The sequence below is a fragment of the Salvelinus sp. IW2-2015 genome, linkage group LG27 (genome assembly GCF_002910315.2).
Source record: "Salvelinus sp. IW2-2015 linkage group LG27, ASM291031v2, whole genome shotgun sequence".
Taxonomy (NCBI): domain Eukaryota; kingdom Metazoa; phylum Chordata; class Actinopteri; order Salmoniformes; family Salmonidae; genus Salvelinus; species Salvelinus sp. IW2-2015.
In genome coordinates this window covers 19,509,647-19,534,793 of record NC_036867.1, presented here as the reverse complement: position 1 = coordinate 19,534,793, position 25,147 = coordinate 19,509,647, and the positions used below count along the sequence as shown (strand labels likewise).

Sequence of the window (25,147 nt, the reverse complement as noted above, 5' to 3'; positions counted from 1 at the left end):
ACACAACACAAACACACATACATACACACACTTTTATACTAATCATTTGCGACTGCTACTCTGTTCTTTATTTTACTCTTATTATTATCTATCATCTATCACTTTACCCTGCCTTAATGTACATGCAGTGCGGTAAGTATTCAGACCCCTTGACTTTTTCCACATTTTGTTACGTTACAGCCTTATTCTAAAATGGATTAAATAAAAATGATCCTCATCAATCTACACACAATACCCCATAATGAGTAAGCGAAAACAGGTTTTTTAAATTATAATTTTTTTGTAGAGTGCCTTCAGAAAGTATTCACACCCCTTGACTTTTTCCACATTTTGGTTTTAATTGTCACTTTTTTTGTGAACGATCTACACAAAAAAAATTATAAGATTTGTCCAAAAAATTATGAAAAATAAAACACTAATATATCTTGATTAGATATGTATTCAACGCTGAGCCAATACATTTTAGAATCACCTTTGCCAGCAATTACAACTGTGACTATTCTGGGTAGGTCTCTAAGAGTTTTCCATACCTGGATTGTGCAACATTTGCACATTATGCTTTTCAAAATTTGTCAAGCTCTGTTAAATTGGTTGTTGATCATTGCTTGACAACCATTTTCAGGTCTTGCCATTGATTTTCAAGTAGATTTAAGTCAAAACTGTAACTCGGCCACTCAGGAACATTCACTGTTTTCTTGGTAAGAAACTCCAGTGTAGATTTGACCTTGTGTTTTAGGTTATTGTCCTGCTAAAGAGTGAAATAATCTCACAGGGTCTGGTGGAAAGCAGTCTGAACCAGGTTTTCCTCTAGGATTTTGATTGTGCTGAGCTCTATTGCATTTATTTTTTTTATCCTGAAAAACTCCTAAGTCCTAAACGATTAATGGCATACCCATAACATGATGCAGCCACCACCATGCTTGAAAATTTGAAGAGTGGTACTGTCCTCAGTGTTGTATTGTATTTGCCCCAAACATAACACTTTGTATTCAAGACAAAAAGTTAATACTGTAATTTTTTACAGTATTACTTTAGTGCCTTATTCCAAACAGGATGCATGTTTTGGAATATTTGTATTTTGTACAGGTTTCTTTCGTTTCACTCTGTCAATTAGGTTAGTATTGTGGAGTAACTACAATGTTGTTGATCCATCCTCATTTTTGTCCTATCACACCATTCAACTCTGTAACTGTTTTAAAGTCACCATTGGCCTCATGGTGAAATCCCTGAGCGGCTTCCGTCCTCTCTGGCAACTGAGTTAGGAAGGACACCTGTATTTTTGTAGTGACTGGGTGTATTAATACACCATCCAAAGTGTAATTAATAAATTCACCATGCTCAAAGGGATAAGCTTTTTTTTGACTGAGGTACATTACAGATATTGTACATGTGGGGGTACAGAAAATGAGGTTAAACACTATTATTCCATACAGTGAGACCATGCAACTTATTATGTAACTCATTAAGCACATTTTTACTCCTGAACTTATTTAGGCTTGACATAACAAAGGGGTTGAATACTTATTGACTCAAGACATTTAACAGTTTCATTTTGAATGAATTTGTTTTAAAAAAGAATGAAAAACTGAATTCCACTTTGACATTATGAGGTATTGTGTGTAGGCCAGTGCCAAAACCAATCGTAATGTAATCGATTTTAAATTCTGGCTGTGAACACAACAAAATTTGAAAAAAGTAAAGGTGTGTAAATAACTTACTTTCTGAAGGCACAGTATTTACCTAAACTACCTCGTACCTCTGGACATTGATCTGGTACTCCCTGTATAATATATAGCTCCATTCTTGTGTAATTAATTCCATTCCTCTTGTGTTACTTAAAAAAAAATGTTTACTCTGCATCCTTGGGAAAGGTTCAAAGCAAGCATTTCACAGTAAAGTCTACACCAGCTGTATTCGGTGCATGTGACAAAAAAAGTATTTTCATTTCATTAAAAAAATGCCATGTAAATATAGCTAGCTATGTATAACGATATAACGTTACTTTGAGATCTGGGCATGGACCCACTGCACTGCAGTACCTCCGCAGACCCAACTTTGAGAAGTCCTGTTGTAGAGAACACAATTATGAGCTTTAGAAGCCTTTCACCATCATTGGCCTAGAGTTAGCTAGGTATCTCCCAACAATGATAACTCACCTGCAGAACAATTGTGTCACAGATACGTTACTGGGTGGAACTGGATTCTGTACCTTGCTAGCTACCGTTAGCTAGCCACCTTTATGTAGTAACCTTGTCCTCTTCTTTGACTAACTAGCTAAATAACTGACCTGGGTAGGCTACACAAGTATATAAGCAAGAACACTATCTGTCTTGACTGGCTAACAAGATTTTAATTTGGACAATTTTGTGACCGCTAACTAGCTAAACTACCAACGAAAATAACAGAAAGCATCAGAAATTCGAAATAGCTAATTTCGTGGCACATTCATGTTGCTCATTCTGGCGGGAAAACCATCGCGTGCAACCCGAACCATGCTCTGCCTGCATCATGTTATCATCAGTCATCACAAAAGAGTACTCTGCTGCACAATATTTCATCAAGTGTGTGGTTGCAATGTTTAGTCAACATTTTTATCAGTGCATAGTTCCATAGATTATCTAGTCGATGTATAATCAATAGCATTCACCGTAGCCCATACATAACGCATATACGTTTTTTTTTTTGTTTCTGTATTTATTGATTTACATTAGACTAAGCTAAAGAGTCGCACAAACAGCGTTTAGTTAGGCTTGCACACAGTAGGACAGGACAACGCCTTTTTGCACTTACATTGTTATTTTGTTGCATTTTTTTGTTGCAACATTCCTGGTTTGAAGCAATTTACCTATACAATGCACAGGGAAATGCATGCCCATGTTATTGCGTGAGAGATAGGTCATCCGGATGAACTTTTGTGAACCTTAGCCGAGTCATCCCGAATGCTATTTTGTCAGGGACAGACTGACATGGAGTACACCAATAAGAGGGCCTCAGAATGAAAAGGAAATATTAAAATAACCAATCACCGCATTCATGGGCAAGTCTGGGGGGAGCTTCCTCGTGCGTGCCAGGAATTACAATAGAAATCTCTGAACTCACTTTGTCATCTAGGCTAAATGTCGTTACGTGTGTACTTGTGGATAGTCACTGCATCGAATTATTTGTAAGATTGGAACATAATTCTTTCCTGGATTCACATTAGGTGTATTTATTGAAAATATAAATGGAGGATAAAGGGGAGAACGGACAAGCTGTAAAATACTACCGACTGTCAGAAATCGAGGAACAGAATACGTTCAAGAGTACATGGATTATAATCAACTTTAACGTCTACGATATTACCAAATTTCTGGAAGAGGTGAGAAAGTTAGGCTACACGAATGGTTCATATTATAGCCCATCAAATGTTACTTGATTTAGGCTAATGTCCATATGGCAACAGTCAACTAAACCAGTGTTTCTCAAGCCTAGGACCAGGATTTCTCAGCAATCATCCAAGGCTTAATTTCATATAGGCCTACAATTGTGTGAACATCACATAAATAATTTTTATGTGAGGATAGTAACGTCACATTGTAGCATGAATAACTATCGAACCATTCTTTAGCAATCAAACTTGCTGAGGGTTTGTAGCATTTTGGTTCCCGTAGCCAGCAGATTAAGACCCTACCATTATGCTTGTTTACACTGAGCTGCACTGGGGTCGGAACGCAATCATGGTTGCATTAAGACGCTGTGGAGCCAGCGCTAGATGTGGGTCGGAAAACGTACCTCAATGCAGGGATGGGATATGCCACTGTACTCCAAATTGTACCGTTATCCACACTGATACATTGAGAAGATTTAAATACTGCTAGTTGTCCCAGAAAACTGCCCTTTTTGTCCTCATGCTAACTAGCAGTAGCCACATGGAATGGAACTTGTTGAACAACAAAGGAGCTGATTAGCTGACACTGCCATTCCTAAATGGCCTACTTCTAGCTAGCATGAGGACGAGAAGGTCAGTTTCCAGGAAAACTAACAGTATTTCAATCTTCTCTGTGTATAACATTCTGAGTATTTCACAGATGAAATGTCAAGGATCATAGGGTTTCCAAATGGACTGTTCTAAATTGGTTCATAGCACATAGCCCTAATTAACTAAATTTACACATATGATTGGTCCAAGTCAACTGTAGGGTTTTAAGAAGGTATCTTAAAAACAGTTTATAGTGGAATTTGGGGAATCCTTATTTAGGCCAATAACACGCAGTCAATAGGTCAAGCATGACAAATCTTACTGTTCCATTAATAAATATTTGAACCTGTTGTACAGTTTCCAAATGTAGGTGTGTGTTCTAGACATTTTATGTTTCTGTAATATGCAAAAAATACTATGTTACATTATTGCTTCCGGTCCTCTCCTTGCCCAATTGTCCATTTGGCTACAGTTTAACATTAGCATGGTTGAGAATTAAACAGTGGTATGCCCTCAATAAGCCTAAATTGCCTGAAAAGAACTACTCTGACATGTACAGTATATTACAGCACCCGGGTGGAGAGGAGGTCTTGAGGGAACAGGCAGGTGGTGATGCCACGGAGAGCTTTGAAGACGTCGGGCACTCATCAGATGCCAAGGAGATGGCTGCAAACATGGTCATAGGAGAACTGCATCCAGTAAGCACTCTCCATGTTTCAAATATGCCTTTTAAAAGCTTTACCTAACTTTTGTCTCTGGCAATCAGAAACGGGGGTTCTACCGAGTGTTATTGCAGTATCCCAAAACCCCATAATATGGTGTTATTTGGTCATGGGGAAGAGAGGTATGTTTATGGTACTACAGTGTAAATGCTCTAATTTGACATTACTACAGTATACTAACAACCTGTATACAAAACTCTTTGTAGCACTTGCGGTACTGTTAGTGTTTGTCTTAATGAAGTCCAAAAGTAATTCATAGGTTGTTATTGTTTCTAAGTAAGTACCCGTCATCTTCTTTACCATAAAATGAAGTTGTATAGGTTTCAGAGTTGGCAGGCAAATTCTCCTCTCTTTTGAGGCATGAGACTGGATTGTTAGAATACAATATGGTATTGTACTTGTGTTCTCCGCCCTGTTGTGTTCATTGAATATAAGCATACTGACATTGGCTACCCTTCCATTCTCTTTTTGTCATCTTGATTGAAGGCATATGACCAAGATGTTGTGTAGGACGTTTCAGTGGTCCCATAGTCCTGCTATGGCAATGTTATACTGAGTGGCTGATGTGACACTCGGTAGCTCTACATTTAGTCTGTTTTGGTGAACTGCTTTCCTGCAGAGTATAGAAATAATTTAGTTCTCAACCTTCATTAGGGTTGCAAAGGGTCTGAACTTTTCTGTAAATCTCCTTAATTTTCCCAGAAATGTTCCTTGGTAAGTTAAGACCGGGAATTTTGCTTAAATTCATCAAAAAAGTTAGCTTATAACCGTGAACCTTTTTTGGGGGATATACATAAGGCAATTCTATGTCTTGTGGCATATTTTGGTTAAACAATCCCCAATTCAATGGAATTGCAAACCTCTGCATGCACAGTGCATTCTTCCATCACATGTACAGCTGATTCTCAAGATCTTGCACACTAATGAGATGCTATTGAGCCCACACTACTACACTGTCTGAGCCAAGGACTACATGCTTTCTGGTAAGTTTTGATTACAATACTGGGTGGGGTGGATATATTTTATATAACATACATGATTTTTTGTTAACTAGTAAATAGTGGTCTACAGCAAAGTGTGTTTAAATCATTTCTAACTTGTTAATAATTTCTGCTAGTTAGTTTTCGCTACCATGTGGGTTTTAGCATGCTTGAGCCTGCAAATTGATTACATTTACATTTACATTTAAGTCATTTAGCAGACGCTCTTATCCAGAGCGACTTACAAATTGGATGAGTGTTAATTCACCTGTTTCCATACATGTTTCATTGTAAAACATTTATCTTACAAAGGAGTTGTTTTAATCTAACTGCTTAACTATCTGTACATGGAATTGTATATTTTATTCTTTACACTTTTTTTTCTTTTAATCTTCACAGGAAAATGCCACTGGCACTATCTGATGTGTGGAGACATTTCACTGCAGCTAATGTAGAATGAAAAGCTGTGTACATTTGCAAATACTGTGCCAAATAATATGTGAAGAATTCAACAAAGATGCAGAATCATCTGGCCAAGTGCATAAAGTTCCCTGAAACTCCTGAAACCTATAGCAGTAGCCATTGCACGGATTGAGGGAGACAATTCCATCCTGTCTGATGTTCAGACTCTGCTTGCAGATGTAAGAGAAGAAATCCGTACTGCTCTACCCACTTCCTCCAAGCAGAGGAAACTGCATTTCTGAAATGCATCAAAAAGCATGAAGACCTCTGCCTGAAGCCCATACACACCGCAGTGTACATGTTGGACCCCAAGTATGCTGGCAAGAGCATCCTGTCTGGTGCGGAAACCAACAAGGCCTATGGTGTCATCACTACCGTGTCTTGCCACCTTGGCCTGGATGAGGGCAAGGTTCTTGGCAGTCTTTGGGATGGAGATGCAATATGGCAGTCGTGCCAACATATCTCATCAGCCACCTGGTGGAAGGGACTTTGTGGATCTCAGGCTCTTTCCCCTATTGCCTCCATCATCCTCCAAATCCCACCAACATCAGCTGCCTCAGAACGCAACTGGTCCTTGTTTTGGAACACACACACAACAAAGCACGCAACAGGCTGACCAATACAAGGGTTGGAAAATTGGTGGCCATCCAGGCAAACTTAAGGTTTTTTGAGCCTGAAAATGAGCCATCCTCAACAAGGTTGGAAAGTGACAGTGAAGATGATGCCTCAGAGTCTGATGTTCAAGAGGTGGACATTGAGGAGGTCCAGGGAGAAGACATGGAAACCTGAGAGGAAGACAACCAAAGCTTTATTTTCTAGACTATCATTTTACAGATGTATGTTGAAAATGTTTTTGGGAGATGCGATGGATCATTGGGGATCATTAAATATTCCCTTTCTTTTGTTGTTCAGTGAAGTCATCCCATGTGAAGTCAACTAATTTAATTAAAGTTCAATTCCTAACTAAAAAAGAATTATTTTATTTCTATTGGAAGGATTTAATTATTTGCAATTATGTCTACTTATGATAAGGTAAAAGGTTTATTGTTCTGTCTCCATATGATATGGTAAATATATCCAATGCAAAAAACATCTACATTTAAATGGTATTAATATTAATTTGCATATATTCCCATTAATTCCCATATATTCCTGTTAATTCCCACAGAAAATTTCCCAAAATGTGCAACATTAGCCTTCATCCACATCTAGTGTAATCAAAAGGGGAAAGAAGGCCTGGTCTTATTTTTTTGGTTTATGCCTGCCAACTCATAGCATAACAAACAACCTCTCCCTCTCTTCCTTCCTCTCTCTTGTGTAGGATGATCGGCCAAAGATGGCCAAACCTTCAGTAAGTAAAACAACGATCTCAAATGTGAAAAGTTACGCTACTCAAATTTCAGCACACATAGTAAGGTGTAACCATATGTTTTTGCTCCGACGATAATAAGTCACCGACATTTCGATGGCAAGCTGCCTTCATCAAGGTTTATTTTGAAAACTAGTTCACATGTACAGTACATATAAAACAATACAATTAATCATAAAGATAGGTCAACTCAAAGATAGAGATATCCATGTAAAGATTTGTGAGGTCTTACAGACTTTCCTTTTCTAACAGGTGTCACTTGCCACCACAATCGAGGAAACCTCAAGGTATGTAGGCACCCCTGATGCCATTTTCATATTCTTGGTTTTGAATCAGGTTTATTTTAGCAAGTTTGCATCTGCATGAGCTATGGATATTTTCTACATTGTAGAATTATAGTGAAGACATCACAACTATGAAATAACACATATGGAATCATGTAGTAACCAAAGAAGTGTTAAACAAGATTTTAGGTTCTTCAAAGTAGCCACCTTTTGCCTTGACGACAGCTTTGCACACTCTTGGCATTCTCTCAACCAGCTTCATGAGGTAGTCACCTGGAATGCATTTCAATTAACAGGTGTGCCTTAAGTTAATTTGTGTGTTTGATGCGTTTGAGACAGTCAGTTGTGTTGTGACAAGGTAGCGGTGGTATACAAAAGATTATCCTATTTGGTAAAATACCAAGTCCATATTATAGCAAGAACAGCTCAAATAAGCAAAGAGAAACGACAGTCCATCAATACTTTAAGACATGAAGGTCAGTCAATCCGGAAAATTAAAAGAACTTTGAAAGTTTCTTCAAGAGCAGTCGCAAAAACCATCAAGCGCTATGATGAAACTGGCTCTCATGAGGACCGCCACAGGATAGGAAGACCCATAGTTACCTTTGCTGCAGAGGTTAAGTTCATTAGAGTTACAAGCCTCAGAAATTGCAGCCCAAATAAATGCTTCACAGAGTTCAAGTAACAGACACGTGTCAACATCAACTGATCAGAGGAGACTGTGTGAATCAGGCCTTCATGGTCAAATTGCTGCAAGAAACACGAGCAATGGACATTAGACCAGTGGAAATCTGTCCTTTGGTCTGATGATTCCAAATGTGAGAACTTCAAGACTGTTGGAAAAGCATTTCTTATGAAGCTGGTTGAGAGAATGCTACTTTGAAGAATCTAAAATTCAAAACATATTTTGATTTGTTGAACACTTTTTTGGGGTCACTACATGATTCCATATGTGTAATTTCATAGTTTTGATTTCTTCACTATTATTCTACAATGTAGAATATATTGAATGAGTAGGTGTGGCCAAACTTTTGACTGATTAAAAAATTCTATGGGATGATTTTTCAAGTGCAGGTTAGTCCTGCAATCTGGCAGAACTATTGTTTGCTATTCTATGACATTTAGTGTTTGTCATTTTTGTACCGTTTCAGCTGTCCGTTTTACTGATGTACTGTATCTGAGTTATTGTTCTTCCTCTACCCTCAACAGTTGGTGGACAAACTGGTTGATCCCCGGTTTGGCTGCGGCAGTTATCACGGTTATGTACCGCATGTACACGTCCGTGGAGCAGTGACCGTGCCATCGGTCCATCACCTTTGCCAATCAAATGTAAATCACAATCACTGGCTACAAAATGACCACTACAGAGCCTGCATTTTACCCCTGAGAAACCACTGCTAGTTTTGGGGATTTGCACAGCTCATATGCAGCATTGCAATATCCACGATTAATTTAATGTTTTTCATCCAATCACTCGGCATCATGTTAATGAAGGCATATACTTTTGTTATTGTGTTATTCTTATTTTTCCTCTCCTGATTTACATATTGATATTTTAGACAGATTAACATGAATGTATTGAGAATGTAAAATTGTTATTATGTTATTGTAATATCTTACGATTCACTATTACTCGGACATACTGCAACCCTGTCGATTGAAAGTGAAAATTGTAGTTTAGCTTAAAAGAGCAGGCTATGACATCTTACCTGTGCATAGCTACACTAAATTTACCTTCATTTTGGAATGGAACTAATGAGTCTGCAGCTCAACCCACCGCCATTCAAATCATAAAGGCTCAGGTTACATAATGTTTTGCATTAGCTGTCTTTTTTAAAATCAATATGCATATAGCAAGAGACGTACATTGTGCAATTTAAAGTATGTCAGTAGAGTACTGTGTGCATATTATATGCTATAAAGAGTGAATGAGTTCATTTAACATCAATATGCAAAACTGTAGGACCAATGGTTCCACATTTCTGGTGCCATTGGTATCAACATTCCTTAGACCAAGTAGGCCAAAAGCTTGCATTGTGCAACAACTAAGTGGGGATTAAGTTGACCCAATGGGACTTCCCTTGAACCGTACAATGTGGTTTTTTTTTAATGGAAAATATCCTGGTTGTCCCTACTTGCTGCTAATGTGTGTTAGGAGCTCGCCACTGAATGTTCTAATCAACAGTCAATCAAATGTAATTGTACAGCGGCCATTTTAGTTTTTTCAATAAAATTATTCATAAAAGTGTTACAGTTGTCTAATTTTACCATAAATATATATTTTTTTGCAGTGGTACACGGTGGATATTAAACCATCAAAAGTATGCTAATTTGTCACATGCCTAACTTTATTATCACACTTTGATTAGGTATTCTTTTTGCAAAACCCACCTCTGTGCAGGCTCATTATACTGTTAAGTTTGTACTTGTAGATGGTGATAGAGCACCATCTACTGGACAAAAAGTTGCTGTGCTGAGAAAAGTTTTATTATAGAGCCAACACCTAGGATTTTGCTTGTCATCAGGAAATCTTTGGTTGTTCACGCAATCTCACTTGTGTCAGTAGTTATAACCGATTAGCTAATACAGCTTTTTAAAATGTGTTTTATATATATTTTTTTGCTTTATGGAGATAGTGATAGGCCTAGATTTGAATAAGGGGGAGACCGAGAGAGAGGGACAACTTTTCACTTTCATAGTCTGAATGAAACAGTAACATAAGAAGTACTGACAAACATTGATACATTTGATATAGTCTACACAGAGACACAAAATAGGCCATTTGATGACATGCGAGTCCGCAGATATGAAAATAACAGTACGTATTAGGTGTTCTTGTTACAAATGGGCACGTTTCCACTAAATTCACCAATTTGAGTTTATTCTAAGCTGCATCTGATTCACTCTTGTGGACAGATGGGCTGGGTATCCAAGATTGCAAAGATTGGAGGCTCAATAGGCTCTAATTGGATCCCCAGACAGATTCATGTAAGATTATCCCTGTTTCGTTCCGTTTGCTTCCGTTTAAGAAACATTTTTCAACAGAATTGGCAGAAGTAATACACCCCTGATCACACGCAAACAGGTCATTTTCATAGCAGCCACATAAAAACAGTATGATCACTTTGGTCGTTGTATATATAATTCCTTCTCGCAACTATATGTGCTCCCCTCTCACCTTTTCCCTTCGCTTGTGGATTTCAGTGCACAACACATCAGCTGTCACATCAGCTGTTTAGGCTAAACTAGCTAACGTTAGCTGCATTCACTAGCTAAGTGAAAGTTTTAAAAAGCTAGCTAACTCTCTCTTTTGCTTCTCCTTAATTTTGGAAGAAATGTATTGGTTCAAAACTGTTCAACTATTGTCTTTCTCTCTTTGAGTCAACTACTCACCACATTTTATGCACTGCAGTGCTAGCTAGCTGTAGCTTTATTATCTGATCTTTTGATTGGTTGGACAACATGTCAGTTCATGCTGCAAAAACTCTGATAGGTTGGAGGACGTCCCCCGGAAGTTGTCACAATTACTGTGTAAGTCTATGGAAGTGGGTGAGAACCATGAGCCTCCTAGGTTTGTATTGAAGTCAATGTACCCAGAGGAGAAAGTAGCTGTCCTTCGGCTACACCATGGTGCTACCCTACAGAGTGCTGCTGAGACTACTGTAGACCTTCATTGCAAAACAGTGTGTTTTAATCAATTATTTGGTGACATGAGTGTCGCCAATATTTAATCAACTTTTATCTCAAAAGGATAACTTTTTAGATGTTTCACTATTTTAATTTTTAATAAATTCACTGAGGAGGATGGTCCTTTTCTGAGGAGCCTACTCTACTTACTTGTGATTATTGTGTACCTATAAAGTACTTTACCCATTCTGACAATCTCATCGTCAGCTTCTGAAAGCGCCATCCAAGTGAGAGAAAAAACACACTAATACACCACAGAGTACATATCTGTAATATCTGCATAAGTACAAGGTTGTCGCTAGTTCTTACACAGGATTTAAAGTGAAGTGTAACTTTATAGTTACCTATGAGCAATATATATATATATAATTACTTATTACTCATTACCAAGTGAAAACACCTACAAAAGTAAATTTTATTGTAACATGTAAACAGACCTTACATTTCGTACAAAATAATGATTTTTATTGTTAGATTCATAATTTGATTAATTAGATTAAACAAAGATACAGTGCATTTGAAAACTATTCAGACCCCTTGACTTTTTCCACACTTTGTTACATTACAGCGTTCTAAAATGGGTTAAATAATAGTTTTTCCTCATCAATCTACACAAAATACCCCATTATGACGAAGCGAAAACAGGTTTTTAGACATTTTTGCTAATTTATTCAAAATAAAAACAGCATTACCTTATTCACATAAATATTCAGACCCTTTGCTATGAGACTCGAAATTGAGCTCAGGTGCATCCTGTTTGCATTGATAATTCTTGAGATGTTTCTACAACTTGATTGGAGTCCACCTGTGGTAAATTCAATTGATTGGACATGATTTGGAAAGGCACACACCTGTCTATATAAGGTCCCGCATTTGACAATGCATGTCAGAGCAAAAACCAAGTCATGAGGTGAAAGGAATTGTCCGTAGAGCTCCGAGACAGGATTGTGTTGAGGCACAGATCTGGGGAAGGGTACCAAAACATTTCTGCCGTATTGAAGATCCCCAAGAACACAGTGGCCACTATCATTCTTAAATGGAAGAAGTTTGGAACCACCAAGACTATTCCTAGAGCTGGCGCCCAGCCAAACTGAGCAATTGGGGGAGAAGGGCCTTGGTCAGGGAGGTGACCAAGAACCCCATGGTCACTCTGACATGGCTCCAGAGTTCCTCTGTGGAGATGGGAGAATCTTCCAGAAGGACAACCATCTCTGCAGCACTCCACCAATCAGGAGTGGCCAGACGGAAGCCACTCCTTAGTAAAAAGCACATGACAGCCCGCGTGCAGTTTGCCAAAAGGCACTTAAAGACTCTCAGACCATGAGAAACAAGATTCTCTGGTCTGATGAAACCAAGATGGATCTCTTTGGCCTGAATGCCAAGCATCACATCTGGAGGAAAGCTGGTACCATCCATACAGTGAAGCATGGTGGAGGCAGTATCAGGCTGTGGAGATATTTTTCAGCGGCAGAGACTGGGAGACTAGTCAGAATAGAGGGAAAAATGAACGGAGCAAAGTACAGAGAGATCCTTGATGAAAACCTGCTCCACAATGCTCAGAACCTCAGACTGGGAGGCGAAGGTTCACCTTTCAACCGGACAACGATCCTAAGCACACAGCCAAGACAACGCAGGAGTGGCTTCGGGACAAGTCTCTGAATGTCCTTGAGTGGCCCAGCCAGAGCCCGGACTTGAACCCGATCTCTGGAGAGACCTGAAAATAGCTGTGCAGCGACGCTCCCCATCTAACCTGACAGAGCTTGAGAGGATCTGCAGAGAGAATGGGAGAAACTTCCCAAATACAGGCGTGCCAAGCTTGTAGCATCATACCCAAGAATACTCGAGACTGTAATCGCTGCCAAAGGTGCTTCAACAAAGTACTGAGTAAAGGGTCTGAATATTTATGTAAATGTCATATTTCAGTTGAATATTTTTATACATTTGCAAAATGTCTAAAAAACGATTTTTGCTTTGTCATTATGGGGTATTGTGTGTAGATTGATGTGTAGAAAAATCTATTTAATCCGTTTTAGAATAAGGCTGTAACATAACAAAGTGGAAAAAGTCAAAGGGTCGGAATACTTAAAAAAAAAAAAACACCTTTATTTAACCAGGTAGGCCAGTTGAGAACAAGTTCTCATTTACAACTGCGACCTGACCAAGATAAAGCAAAGCAGTGCGACAAAAACAACAACACAGAGTTACACATGGGATAAACAAACATACAGTCAATAACACAATAGAGAATCTGTATACAGTGTGTGCAAATGAAGTAAGGAGGTAAGGCAATAAATAGGCCATAGTGACAAAGTAATTACAATTTAGCAATAACACTGGAGTGATAGATGTGCAGATGAGGATGTGTACGTGTAAATACGGGTATAAATACTGGTGTGCAAAAGAGCAGGAAAAAGGTTTTTAAAATTTTTAAATATGGGGATGAGGTAGGTAGTTGGTTGGATGGGCTATTTACAGATGGGCTGTGTACAGCTGCAGGGATTGGTATGCTTCTTTGACAGCCGATGCTTGAAGTTAGTGAGGGAGATATACAGTGAGCTCCAAAATTACTGGCACCCCTGACTGACAATGCACAAGCAATACTTAAAAAAATATAAACAACATAATTATAGAGATAAACTCAAAATACCAACATGTGAGAAATACTGTACTTTATTAATGTTTCAATGGAAGCAACCAAAATCATACAATTATTTTATACAAAATAAATTTAACCAAAATCAAGGTTTCATAATTATTGGCACTCTTCATTTAGTACTTAGTGCAACCACCTCTGGCAAGGATAACAGCATGGAGTCTTTTCCTGTAATGTTTGACAAGGTTAAGGAACACATTTGGAGGGATCTTGGAACATTCCTCTATTCAGATCCTTTCAAGATCCATCACATTATTGGGTTTGCGCTTATCAACTGACCTCTTCCACTCAGCCCACAGGTTTTCGATTGGATTGAGGTCCGGCGACTGAGATGGCCATGGCAGAACATTGATTTTGTTGTCACAGAACCATTTCTATGTGGCTCTTGAGGTATGTTTCGGGTCATTGTCTTGTTGGAAAGTCCACCTACGGCCAAGTCCCAGCCTTCTGGCAGAGGCAACCAGATTGTCAGCCAAAATTGCCTGATACTTGGTGGAATTCATTATGCCATCAATCTTAACCAGTGCCCCTGGACCTCTGGAATTAAAACAGCCCCAAAACATCACTGACCCCCCCCCCCCCCCCCCCCMCCYCCCCCCATATGTCACCGTGGGTATGAGATTCATCTCCTTGTATGCATCTCTGTTTCGACGTCAAACATGCCGATGCTGTATCTAACCAAAACGTTCAATTTTGGTCTCATCTGACCATAGCACCTTCTTCCAGTCATAATTTATATGACATTTGGCAAACTCCAAGCGCGTCCTCTGTGTCTTGGGGTCAGAAAGGTCTTTCTTCTGGCAACCCTTCCAAAGAGCCTGTGGTTGTGGAGGTGGCGTCTGATGGTGCTTTTTGAAACCTGGTGACCCCAAGACGCCACCAAGGCCTGCAATTCTTTCACAGTGATTCTTGGGGATTTTGTTGCTTCTCTCACCATCCTCCTTTCTATCCTGGGGGGGAAAATGCATTTGCGTCCTCTATCCGTGAGGTTTTCAACTGTTCCATATCTTCAGATTTTTTTAAAAGAATTGCCCTGACAGTGCTCAGTGGTATATTCAATTGTTTGTGGATCTTCTTGTAGCCATTACCAGATTTATGAAGGTCTACGACCATCTGTCTCTTTTGAACTGCCAGTTCTTTTGTTTTCTTCATGGTGTTGGATGACAGTGGGATATTGCATGTGTGTTAGCTAGTGAAACAGGAAGTGATGTAATGGCTCAATATAGTTTCTTAAGACTTAGATAAACTTAAATTAGTGGAATTTAATTAGTGGTTTAATTTTGGTAGATGTTATTTACAATAATCTTTAAGGGTGCCATTAATTGTGAAACCTTGATTTGGAGGACATTGATTTTTAATTAAATCAATCAATTATTTTGGTTAGTTCCATTGAAACATTAATAAAGTACAGTATTTCTCACATGTTGGTATTTTGAGTTTATCTCTATAATTATATTGTTTTTATTTGTTTAAGCATTGTTTGTGCATTGCCAGTCAGGGGTGCCAGTAATTTTGGAGCCCACTGTAAATCTCCAACTTCAGTGATTTTTGCAATTCGTTCCAGTCATTGGCAGCAGAGAACTGGAAGGAAAGGTGGCCAAAGTAGGTGTTGGCTTTGGGGATGACCAGTGAAATATACCTGCTGGAGCGCGTGCTACGGGTGGGTGTTGCTATGGTGACCATTGAGCTGAGATAAGGAGTTTTACCTAGCAAAGACTTATAAATGACCTGGAGCCAGTGGGTTTGGCGACGAATATGTAGCGAGGACCAACCAACAAGAGCATACAGGTCGCAATGGTGGGTAGTATATGGGGCTTTGGTGACAAAACGGATGGCACTGTGATAGACTGCATCCAATTTGCTGAGTAGAGTGTTTGGGGGCTATTTTGTAAATGACATCGCCGAAGTCAATGATCGGCAGGATAGTCAGTTTTACAAGGGTATGTTTGACAGCATGAGTGAAGGATGCTTTCCGAATGCACTGTATATAGGCCAACTCAATAACATAAAAATAACTATTCTAGTTATTTTAGCCTATTTTAGTCTGTAGCCTATAGCATGGTGAGTAGCCTAGATAGCTGGCTAAATTGGATTGTCTTTTTCTTCCCTTTTTATCATTACAAGTAACAATGGAAATCGACAACTCTGTCTCTGTCTTCAAATGTTTCTTGTAAGCATTTTCCCTTCCTGGACTCTGAGACCTTGTGGGAATCTGTGGTAGAGAAGAAGAATGTATGACAACTTAGCATAGACACTATACATTACCCCTAGTTATCATCATTGTGATTTCTATAGTTTAGGCATATAGCTAGCTAGGCCTAACTAGTTGTTGTGTTATCCATCTAGCAATAATAGTGCTTGTGTTGACACAAGTAGCCAGCTAGCTAGTTAACATGCTGAGTGTCTCACGTAATACCGTTTGGGTATGGATACCCTGAGAAATAGGTTCAGGGAAGATAAGACCATATAGCCCAGCTAACGTTAGCTAGCGAGTAGAGACCATAGCCTATTTGCCAGCTTAAGGTAGCTACACTGAACAAAAATATAAACGCAACATGCAACAATTTCAAAGATTTTACTAAGCTACAGTTCAAATAACGAAATCAGTCAATTGAAATAAATTCATTATTCCCTAATCTATAGATTTCACATGACTGGGAATACAAATATGCCTGTTGGTCACGGATACCTTAAAAAAAAGGAAGGGACGTGGATCAGAAAACCAGTCAGTATCTGGTGCGACCACACTTTTGCCTCATGCAGCGTGACACACCTTCTTCGCATAGAGTTGATCAGGCTGTGGAATGTGGTCCCTCTCCTCTTCAATGGCTGTGCAAAGTTGCTGGATACAGGAACTGGAAAACGCTGTCGTACACATCAATCCAGAGCATCACAAACATGCTCAATATGTCTGGTGAGTATACAAGCCATGGAAGAACTCCGGAATTGTGTACAGATCCTTGCGACATGGGGCCATGCATTATCATGTTGAAACATGAGGTGATGGCGGCGGATTAATGGCATGACAATGGGCCTCAGGATCTCGTCATGGTATCTCTGTGCATTCAAATTGCCATCGATAAAAAGCAATTGTGTTCATTGTCCGTAGCTTAAGACTGACCATACCATAACCCCGCTGCCACCATGGGGCACTCTGTTCAGAACATTGACATCAGCAAACCGCACTACCACACAATACCATACAGCTGTCTGCCATCTGCCTGGCACAGATGAAACCGGGATTCGTTGTGAACCCGTTTTTGCCAATGGGGCCATTGGGCCTATTGCATAGTTGTGTCAATGAGGTGGTCGGTTTTCAACTGATTTACACTTATCACGTGATTTGTGCAGGCTGAAATATGGTGCATCTGGATGCTATCAAATAAAATGTTTACATTTATAACAAGCACGGTAATAAGCAATCTATGTAATTGCAGACTACAATTACTACCAGTTACATGTTGTTAATACAGTGTAACTATGCATTATTATAGTTAATTACAATACTTGTTAGTGTAATTCATTATGTTTTTACACTTTAATAAGGACCCCCTAAAATGAAGTGTTAACAAAAGGTATGCAAGATTATTTGAAAGGGTTTGAGTGTAGCCAATTTAGGTCTATTTATTCACCAAACTATATGTATCCTAGATGTTGGCATGAAACAGTCATTTGTTTATTATGAATAATTCGATGACTTTGTAGCCTAATAACGTGCTTCTTTGGCAATCGCTCCTGCGCGCTGGGCAGGTGAGCTGTTGTTTGTAAACTTGAATTAGGCCTACGTTGCAATGACGTATTACAATGACGCTGGATACAGCAACAGGCAGTTAGTTGTATGATGAGCTTTTAAGTGGGCGTATCACACTAAGTGAAAAGTTCCATCGAGAATCTAAACTCCCGGAACTGTTCCGGTGCATATCCATAACGCACGCATTGCCGATATGTCCGATTCAGCCCTCCTGCGTGATTCCAAGCAGTGTTCTCCAAATTCAGGGGGAACCATGCTATCAGGGAGTGAAGATGAGCCAACGGAGAACGGTGACGAGGACTTGGAAGATGGCTTAATCGAACCACCAGACATGTATAAGAAAGACAGGCGAAGGGCGACATCTTTGCCCGCATATCCGGAGCAGGCTATGCTTTTTGAAGAAATAGCCAATAACGGCCGAAAACGGGTGAAGTTCGCAGACTCCATGGGGCTTGATTTAGCAAGCGTGAAGCACTTCAGCACAACAGAAGACCCGAAAATCCCTTCCAAGGTATTGTCGAGATTGCAGAGCTTTCTCCCTCAACCACAGGACCGAGAGTATACAATTGGGGACCTGTGCGTAAACTTTAAATCTACCTTGACCATGGACCGTCTCATCCCAACTTTCAAGATGCCAGTTGAGTCTGATGATTTTGAAACCAAGGTACTGCAGCGGCACGTCAACCTGGAGAAGGTGACCATCACTCAGTTTGACATCCGTGGGCAGATTCGGACGAATACTCAAAACTGTTGCAAGAGAGAAGTTGGTGTGAGGTACACATTCAACGAGTGGCTGTCTTTCGTGAACGCGCAGGCGATACCCATGGCTTTCGATGAGAATACTGTTGGTGAGCGCTACACATTTACCATGTACACACCTCCGTTCCTAGACCCATCTTCCTCTGTGCACTTCGCCGTGTACATCAGGAATGACCAGGGCGAGTTTTGGGATAACAACCATGGACAAAACTACACCTTGAAGTATCACTGTGCAGGTATGCCGACCTACGAGAGCGCAGCATTCCATGCCACCTGAAATCCGCCGTTACGCACGTGCAAAGATGGTGTCGCTCAACCAGGTCTCTCATGAAGTTGTTCTCCATCACGTGGATTGATATATACTTTTCAGTGAAGTAAACGTATTTTCTTCTTGCTCTCTGAGCCCACCGTTTTGTTATCAAGGTGTTCATGAGTTCATCATGATTGTTATGATACGCCGACTGTACCGTCCTTCTTTAAAGTAAAACATGGAGTTGACAAGTTTGCCTCTGTCCAATTGTGTCTTCTGTTCTGGAATGACATTTAATAACACAAGAATTTACAATAATAGTCGTTGGACTGATTTGCAGTTAGATCTCATTTTCTGAAACGAGGAAGTTAACAAATCAGGACCCATGGATGGACTGATGAACATTTCTCAGCTACACTGCCAATGGGGTCTACACAGACCCGAGACTACACAGACACGGGACCCTACTAAAATAGTTTAAATTAGGCATTTTAGGATACATGATACACAGTACATCTCATATCCAAGAGGACTTCACCTGTTCTACATCACATTTGCCTATCATGTCATCGAATCAGGAGAGTTATCCTACTGTGCTGAGATGTAGATTCACTTCAGTCATTTATAGGAATTGTGTTGTGTTATTCCGTTTCATGATTTTGCTAAACTTGTGGCACCCTATTTCCTATAGATAGCACAACTTTTGACTAAAGGGAATGGCTGGTCAAAGTAGTCTACTTTAAAGGGAATAGTGTACCATTTCAGACAGTGCCTTTGATTCAGGGCCCAGAATAGTGCAGAGTATGAACATGTGTGATTTATCCAAGTTATAATGCCAATCATGGGAAGCAAAATCTGTCAAAGAGTTCTCTGCCATGAAATATATGATTTCTTGTTTACACTCCCCTGGGGCACAGAGGAATGATTAACGAGCAATCTGTCTGTCATATTAGTGTGCGTGGCTACTCAGTGAACAGCTTGATCAAATGGTCTGATGCAGCAGGTTGATGCACAAAACGTATTTACTGCTCTGTAGCGCATTGGTTTCCCAGTGTTGTTAACAGCATTTCTGTCCCAATTACAGCTATGACTGCATTATATCTATTCTACATGTTATGTTTTTGGGGGTCCTAATAGTTGTCAACAACTGTGTATTGAAAAGCATACATTACACATCTACATAGCTATACAATAGGCCCACTACAATATTCTGTAAAACAGTTGTTTAATGTAAAACATATCTGTTGACGTTATGACATCCATACAATTGTATAGGATCTCTATATCACCTTATCAAAACTCCTCCTCTGCCTTCTCTACAATCAGAACATCCAGAGGGCGTTTGTAATACTGTTGATGGGTATGTGAGCAGCACACAACTGATGCCAGTGATGTTACTTCCCTTGTTTGGCCTGTCATGTACCCTTTAATAAAATACTACATGGTGGCTGTCAGGTTGTTGTCTCATACATGTCCCCTGACCAAAGTTCAAGAGGCAAATCAGCAAATATACGTGGAGCTGTTTACTCTGTCATCAGAGAATGGCTAGTTTCTAGGCTTCAGCAATGCAGTGATCTCACCGGGCAAGATCCACACAGACCTGGGTTCAAATACTATTTGATATCGTTTAGAATAGTTTTAGAACCAAGGTCTGGCGTCCGGACAACATCCATGTTGATGGAACATGTACTCGTTCATGTAACTGTTCAGTCGGTCTCAGAATCTTTGGGGCTACTGAACTGAATGTAAAAATAGACTATAGACAATGTGAAAAATGCAAAGTTAATCTCAATCTTAAATGGTACATGCATGTATGTTGATGTAACAGTAACATGATATGGTGACATTTTAATCTTGGGATTGATGCACTGTACATGACATCAACTGGGCTATTGAATATCAACCAATAAAATGGACCACATTTTCAAATGCAGAATCCTCTTTTTTTCCCCAACAGTACACGACATATTGAAAATGATTATAAACTGTCCTTATCAAGTATCCTTTCATATTATTCAAATGCCATCAGTCCCAGTTGTCTTACAGTGACGCCTCCTGGGTTCAAATACTATTTAAAATCGTTCAAATACTTTTGAGTGTTCGCGCTAGCCTGCCTGGAGTACTAGATGGTCGAGGCTTGCCATTTGGGACTGTTCTATTGGATAAAGTATTTCAAACAGTATTTGAACTCTGATCTCCTCCCCTTGATGTTCATGTACTTCAAATCGGTCTTTGTTGATCACCCTAAAACGCTGATCAGAAGCAGAAAATATATTTAGAGAGGACCTCTGGGAGAGCTTTCAACTTGGACTCTTATTTGTTGAGTAATATGATCTTTACACCCGCCTCGATCTTCTACTAGGTCACTGCTCATCCAAAACAAACAAAAGGGGCTATTTTTTTAGAACAGGTGGCCTTGTGGGATACATTCACCCTCTTACCCAACCTGAATTTCAATTATAGACAATATCATCCATTTCCATTATTATTGGCCATTGCATATTATTATTCTGCCGGTATAATGCATTGTGATGCAGATTTAATGCATTAATGCCGAAATCAACCAACCCCTCACCTCTTCCCTATTCCCACCTTGTAGATCTGTATTATACTTTGAATCTAGTTGCCTCCCACAATGCTTTCCCCCATATCCATCCAAAGGTTGCGGGAAATTAAGCTTCTGTGTGGAAAGTGAAGTTAGGTTGAGGTTCAGTGCTCCGTCTGCCATGGTCTCTTCGACACCGTTTCCTATCGTTTTAAGGCAGCCCATCACTGCCCCAATGCCCATCAGAGGTTCCTCTTTGAACCCTACCCCTCAACGATAGTCTTCTGGGCCAGGTACATCTTACCTATGGTCACCTGTGGAGAGAAACAAAAAGTCCACAATTTGATATGTCAATCTTCACATTGAGATTTGTTACGGTAAGTTGTGTTGGAAATCTAAACGAATGGGTTGTATAAAAGGGGTTGATTTTGTAAATTCATGTCACTTTATAGGGAGCATTTGTGTGCCCAAAATACTGTAAATGCTTGGCTGGTGAAGTTGTCAGACAACTAAGACTTAATTTCCCCACAACATTTCAGTGATTCAGATGAATACTGTGGGGGAGACTATGTGTAACAAATCAATATGGAACTGTAACCCTGGGAGCAAAGCTCAGCTCACCCAAACTACAAGTTACAACAGTGACCTACAGTATCAATATCTGGTGACCTGTTATGACAGTCAGTCCGCTGTGAAATTGGAATAGACAGTCCGGACTCCTCATGAGTGCACATTAGATAAATGTTCAATCTGTTTAAATGTGCTGCCAGTTCAACAGTTCCGATTCAAATGCATTTTTTGCACTTGCATATAATGCACGGATTCATGACAGTCACCAGCTATTGCAAATATCAAGATTCAACTATCATGGTCTGTCCTACACACACAGCCTTTGAATCACATTTCACCGCTGTTAAGTTGTTCACAGCTTTACTCATCGGCACTCAGTACACATACGAACACACACACACACACACACCACACACACACACACACACACACACACACACACACAACACACACACACAACACACAACACACACACACACACACACACACCACACACACAAAAAAAAACTGCTGTATCGACAGAACCAAAGCAGCCCATCCATCTCTCCCCCTTGCAAACACTTCCTTGACCTGACACCGGGGCTAACCTAACATATGGCTTTGGCATTAAAGACACTCAAAGTGAGTCAAGGAACATTGGTTAAAAGCCTGGCTTGTAAAGTGCGGCAAATTGTTGCCCCGCGGAAAAGGGAAAAGCAGAAGTGAGAGAGAGAGGGGAGAGCGACGGTCAAAAGATGCAAGGTCAGCTTAGGCTGCGCCGTTCATTTCTCAAAGAGATGGCTCAGCAAGAGGGAGCATTAAGATCCATTTCGCGAGCCCCCGCCCCTGTGTAAATATGTCCGGTTCCTGTTGACATGGCCATCCGTCAGAACCCCCTACGGCTGCCTTTAAAAAGAGCCCACAGCCAGAACAGGGAGCATAGCCATCTACTGTATGTGGACATATAAACCAATCAGCCTTGTAACTGTATAGTACAGTTTGCACCTACTTAAATGGTTTTAAAAAGAGTAGAGCTTCAGCACTGTGCCTGTTCATAAAACCTACCAAGCCTTTTGGCAAACAGCAACCTGCCCCCCCCCCCCCCCCCCCCACCCGTTACTGTGCTGCACAGTTTGCGTCGGTGAATATAGCTGGCTTTAAAAGAGGAGGGGGAATACTGCAGTGTTCCCCTCCCCCACCAGAGTGGCTTATTCACAATTTTGATGCGAAAGGACCTTGGTGTTATTTTGAAGGTCTTTCCCTGGACATTAAAATATCGAGGAAAGACTTCAACACTGTTACCTGTTCAACTGTATAAAGGCCTGGGTCCTGGTTAGGATTGTATTCTGTGCTCCATTTTTGCCATTTTGTCCTATGGGACCGGTATAAGAACCCATTCTTGATCGCATATTGAACGCCAATGTTTTAACCAAGACAGCACATGCTTTGCTGTGTGTGATAAAACTATACGTTCATCTGGTATGTGCTGTGCTGCTCAGTGTATTATTTATGACTGACTGCTCGGGCGGGTGACAAGATTAAAAAAAACTTGTCTTTTTTTCATTTTCCCGGCACTCTGCATCTCTCTCTATTGCACTCTATCACACTTGCATTATTCCGCACAAGTCTACACACGCCTGTTTCTCATCAACGTCGTTTGCTGTGCTTCTCTCCAACGTGGGCTTTGAATAGTGAGAGCACGCCCAAAAACGGACCACTGTTATGCTTTCACATGGACAGAGTACAATTGGTTCTAGAGAAGGGGCTATCACCAACCTATTCCTTATATGCTTTTGACCAGGACTTTTTATAGGGAATAGTGTGAGATTTCAGACTCAGACTTGCCAAGTCTACCCTCTATGCTCGTACCCTTGCCCTGTGCCATCCCTACAGTGTTTCAACCTTATGCCCTTTAACAGTGTGCCAGTCCTGCAGTGCTACTTGCCCTGGGGCCAATGTGGAGTGGCAATGCAGATCTCTTTTTTCCCTGACATCAGCAGGGCATGGGGATGGCAGGCACCCCAGGGGGGCACCTGTGTTCCCACAGATAAACTGCAGTCAGGCAGACAGGCAGTCGGGCGGGCGTGCCCTCGTCCTTCAGCTCCTACATCATTGGCAGCAGATATTCTTCTCCTTTACCCATACCTCAGGGTTAAACCTGCTCTGTCTGGATACAAATAGCCAGTAAGCACTGGGTATAGATCTAGAATCAGCTTGCCCTCTCCCAATCTTAACCTTAATCATTAGGCACATCTAGGATCAATCGTAACCTTTAGTATTAGTACGCACAGATCTAGAATCAGTTTTCCCTCCCCCAATCGCAACCTTTACTATTAGTATGCACAGATCTGGGATCATTGTCCTGCCCCAATTCAATCCAGAACCATTAATCACAGGTCTAGGATCACTTTGCCCTCCTCCAATCCTAACAATTACTGATCAGTCTAGGGGCAACTGCGTTTGACTTATATGAACCAACCCACCACACACTAGTTCCATCACAATAGTACCCTTTTCTGCTTCAACAGTATACTCATTTGGGTGTACGTGCGTTTGTTGACAACCTTTATGTAGATTTCACTATTCGGGTGGCACAAAACGAATCTTCTGGTAAATACCACAACCACCAGCGCAGATCATTTGTGTCTACATTTACAGGTGATACCATTGCGATTTAAAATGGAGACGTGTTCCCGAGACAGACAGAGGACGCACTTTATAGGTTTTATTTAGCAGTGCTATTTCGGGAGGTGAAGAACATGCTACGGTGTGGGGAACCGTTATCTCGTTAAACTCACACGCATTTCCCGACCTCCTAGTGCCTTTTCTATATTTAATCTCCTCGCGGCTGGTGAGAGGCCAGATGTTTCCAGCGAATTTCAAAGAGGTGTGAACAGCTGGTTGTATGTCATATAGGGAAGACTTTTGAAGGGCGGAAGAGAGAGAAGGTGGGGGAGAAGAGAAAGAGGCGGGTAGGGGAGGAGAGAGCGCGAGAGAGGTGAAATGCATCGTTCCCTCCCCCGCTAGAATACCAATTTCTTATCTGACAAAGTTTGTACCATAGTTTGTACAATATTGCTCTCACCGATCAACATCAGCAAACTCCTCAGGGACAGAAGGAAGGAAGGAAGGAATGGAAGGATTCCCTTGGTCGTATTGGAACGGGGCCCTCCTTCAG

At 40.5% G+C, this 25,147-nt stretch overlaps 3 protein-coding genes and 1 long non-coding RNA gene across 6 annotated transcripts in view; 3 read left to right on the top strand and 1 right to left on the bottom strand.

The window, feature by feature from the left end:
* The window catches only part of lg27h18orf63 (linkage group 27 C18orf63 homolog), a 34,453-nt gene extending 31,518 nt beyond the window's left edge, over positions 1-2,935 (bottom strand). For 2 of the 3 annotated variants that reach the window (XM_023972635.2, XM_070435456.1), the window contains exon 1: positions 2,791-2,935. In XM_023972635.2, coding sequence (XP_023828403.1) covers positions 2,791-2,900 — 110 coding nt within the window. In that variant the 5' untranslated portion in view covers positions 2,901-2,935. Of the gene's footprint in view, positions 1-2,156; positions 2,471-2,790 lie in introns of those variants that run through there. The other variant, XM_023972636.2, reaches the window with a different exon arrangement.
* A 109-nt stretch (positions 2,936-3,044) lies between these two features.
* On the top strand, positions 3,045-10,023 carry cyb5a (cytochrome b5 type A (microsomal)). The gene is made up of 5 exons (XM_023972637.2): positions 3,045-3,358; positions 4,528-4,656; positions 7,444-7,473; positions 7,744-7,778; positions 8,985-10,023. Exons 1-5 carry the CDS (start codon positions 3,224-3,226, stop codon positions 9,067-9,069), a joined length of 414 nt encoding a protein of 137 aa, XP_023828405.1. The 5' UTR covers positions 3,045-3,223; the 3' UTR covers positions 9,070-10,023.
* A 7,948-nt stretch (positions 10,024-17,971) lies between these two features.
* On the top strand, positions 17,972-20,804 carry ppp1r3g (protein phosphatase 1 regulatory subunit 3G). Its single transcript, XM_023972988.2, has one exon. The coding sequence runs from the start codon at positions 18,060-18,062 to the stop codon at positions 18,900-18,902; it is 843 nt and encodes a 280-aa protein (XP_023828756.1). The 5' UTR covers positions 17,972-18,059; the 3' UTR covers positions 18,903-20,804.
* Positions 20,805-21,493: 689 nt separating this feature from the next.
* Positions 21,494-25,147, top strand: part of LOC139023101 (uncharacterized) — a 12,342-nt gene continuing 8,688 nt past the window's right edge. Inside the window, exon 1 of the long non-coding RNA XR_011474248.1 lies at positions 21,494-21,797. This is a non-coding gene — a long non-coding RNA (uncharacterized lncRNA). The remainder of the gene's footprint in view (positions 21,798-25,147) is intronic.

Coding starts and splice junctions, on each gene's coding strand:
- cyb5a (XM_023972637.2), top strand. CDS start 3,224: ATGGAGGATAAAGGGGAGAACGGACAAGCTGTAAAATACTACCGACTG. Junction 3,359..4,527: donor TTACCAAATTTCTGGAAGAG/GTGAGAAAGTTA, acceptor AGTATATTACAG/CACCCGGGTGGAGAGGAGGT. Junction 4,657..7,443: donor TCATAGGAGAACTGCATCCA/GTAAGCACTCTC, acceptor TCTCTTGTGTAG/GATGATCGGCCAAAGATGGC.
- ppp1r3g (XM_023972988.2), top strand. CDS start 18,060: ATGTCCGATTCAGCCCTCCTGCGTGATTCCAAGCAGTGTTCTCCAAAT.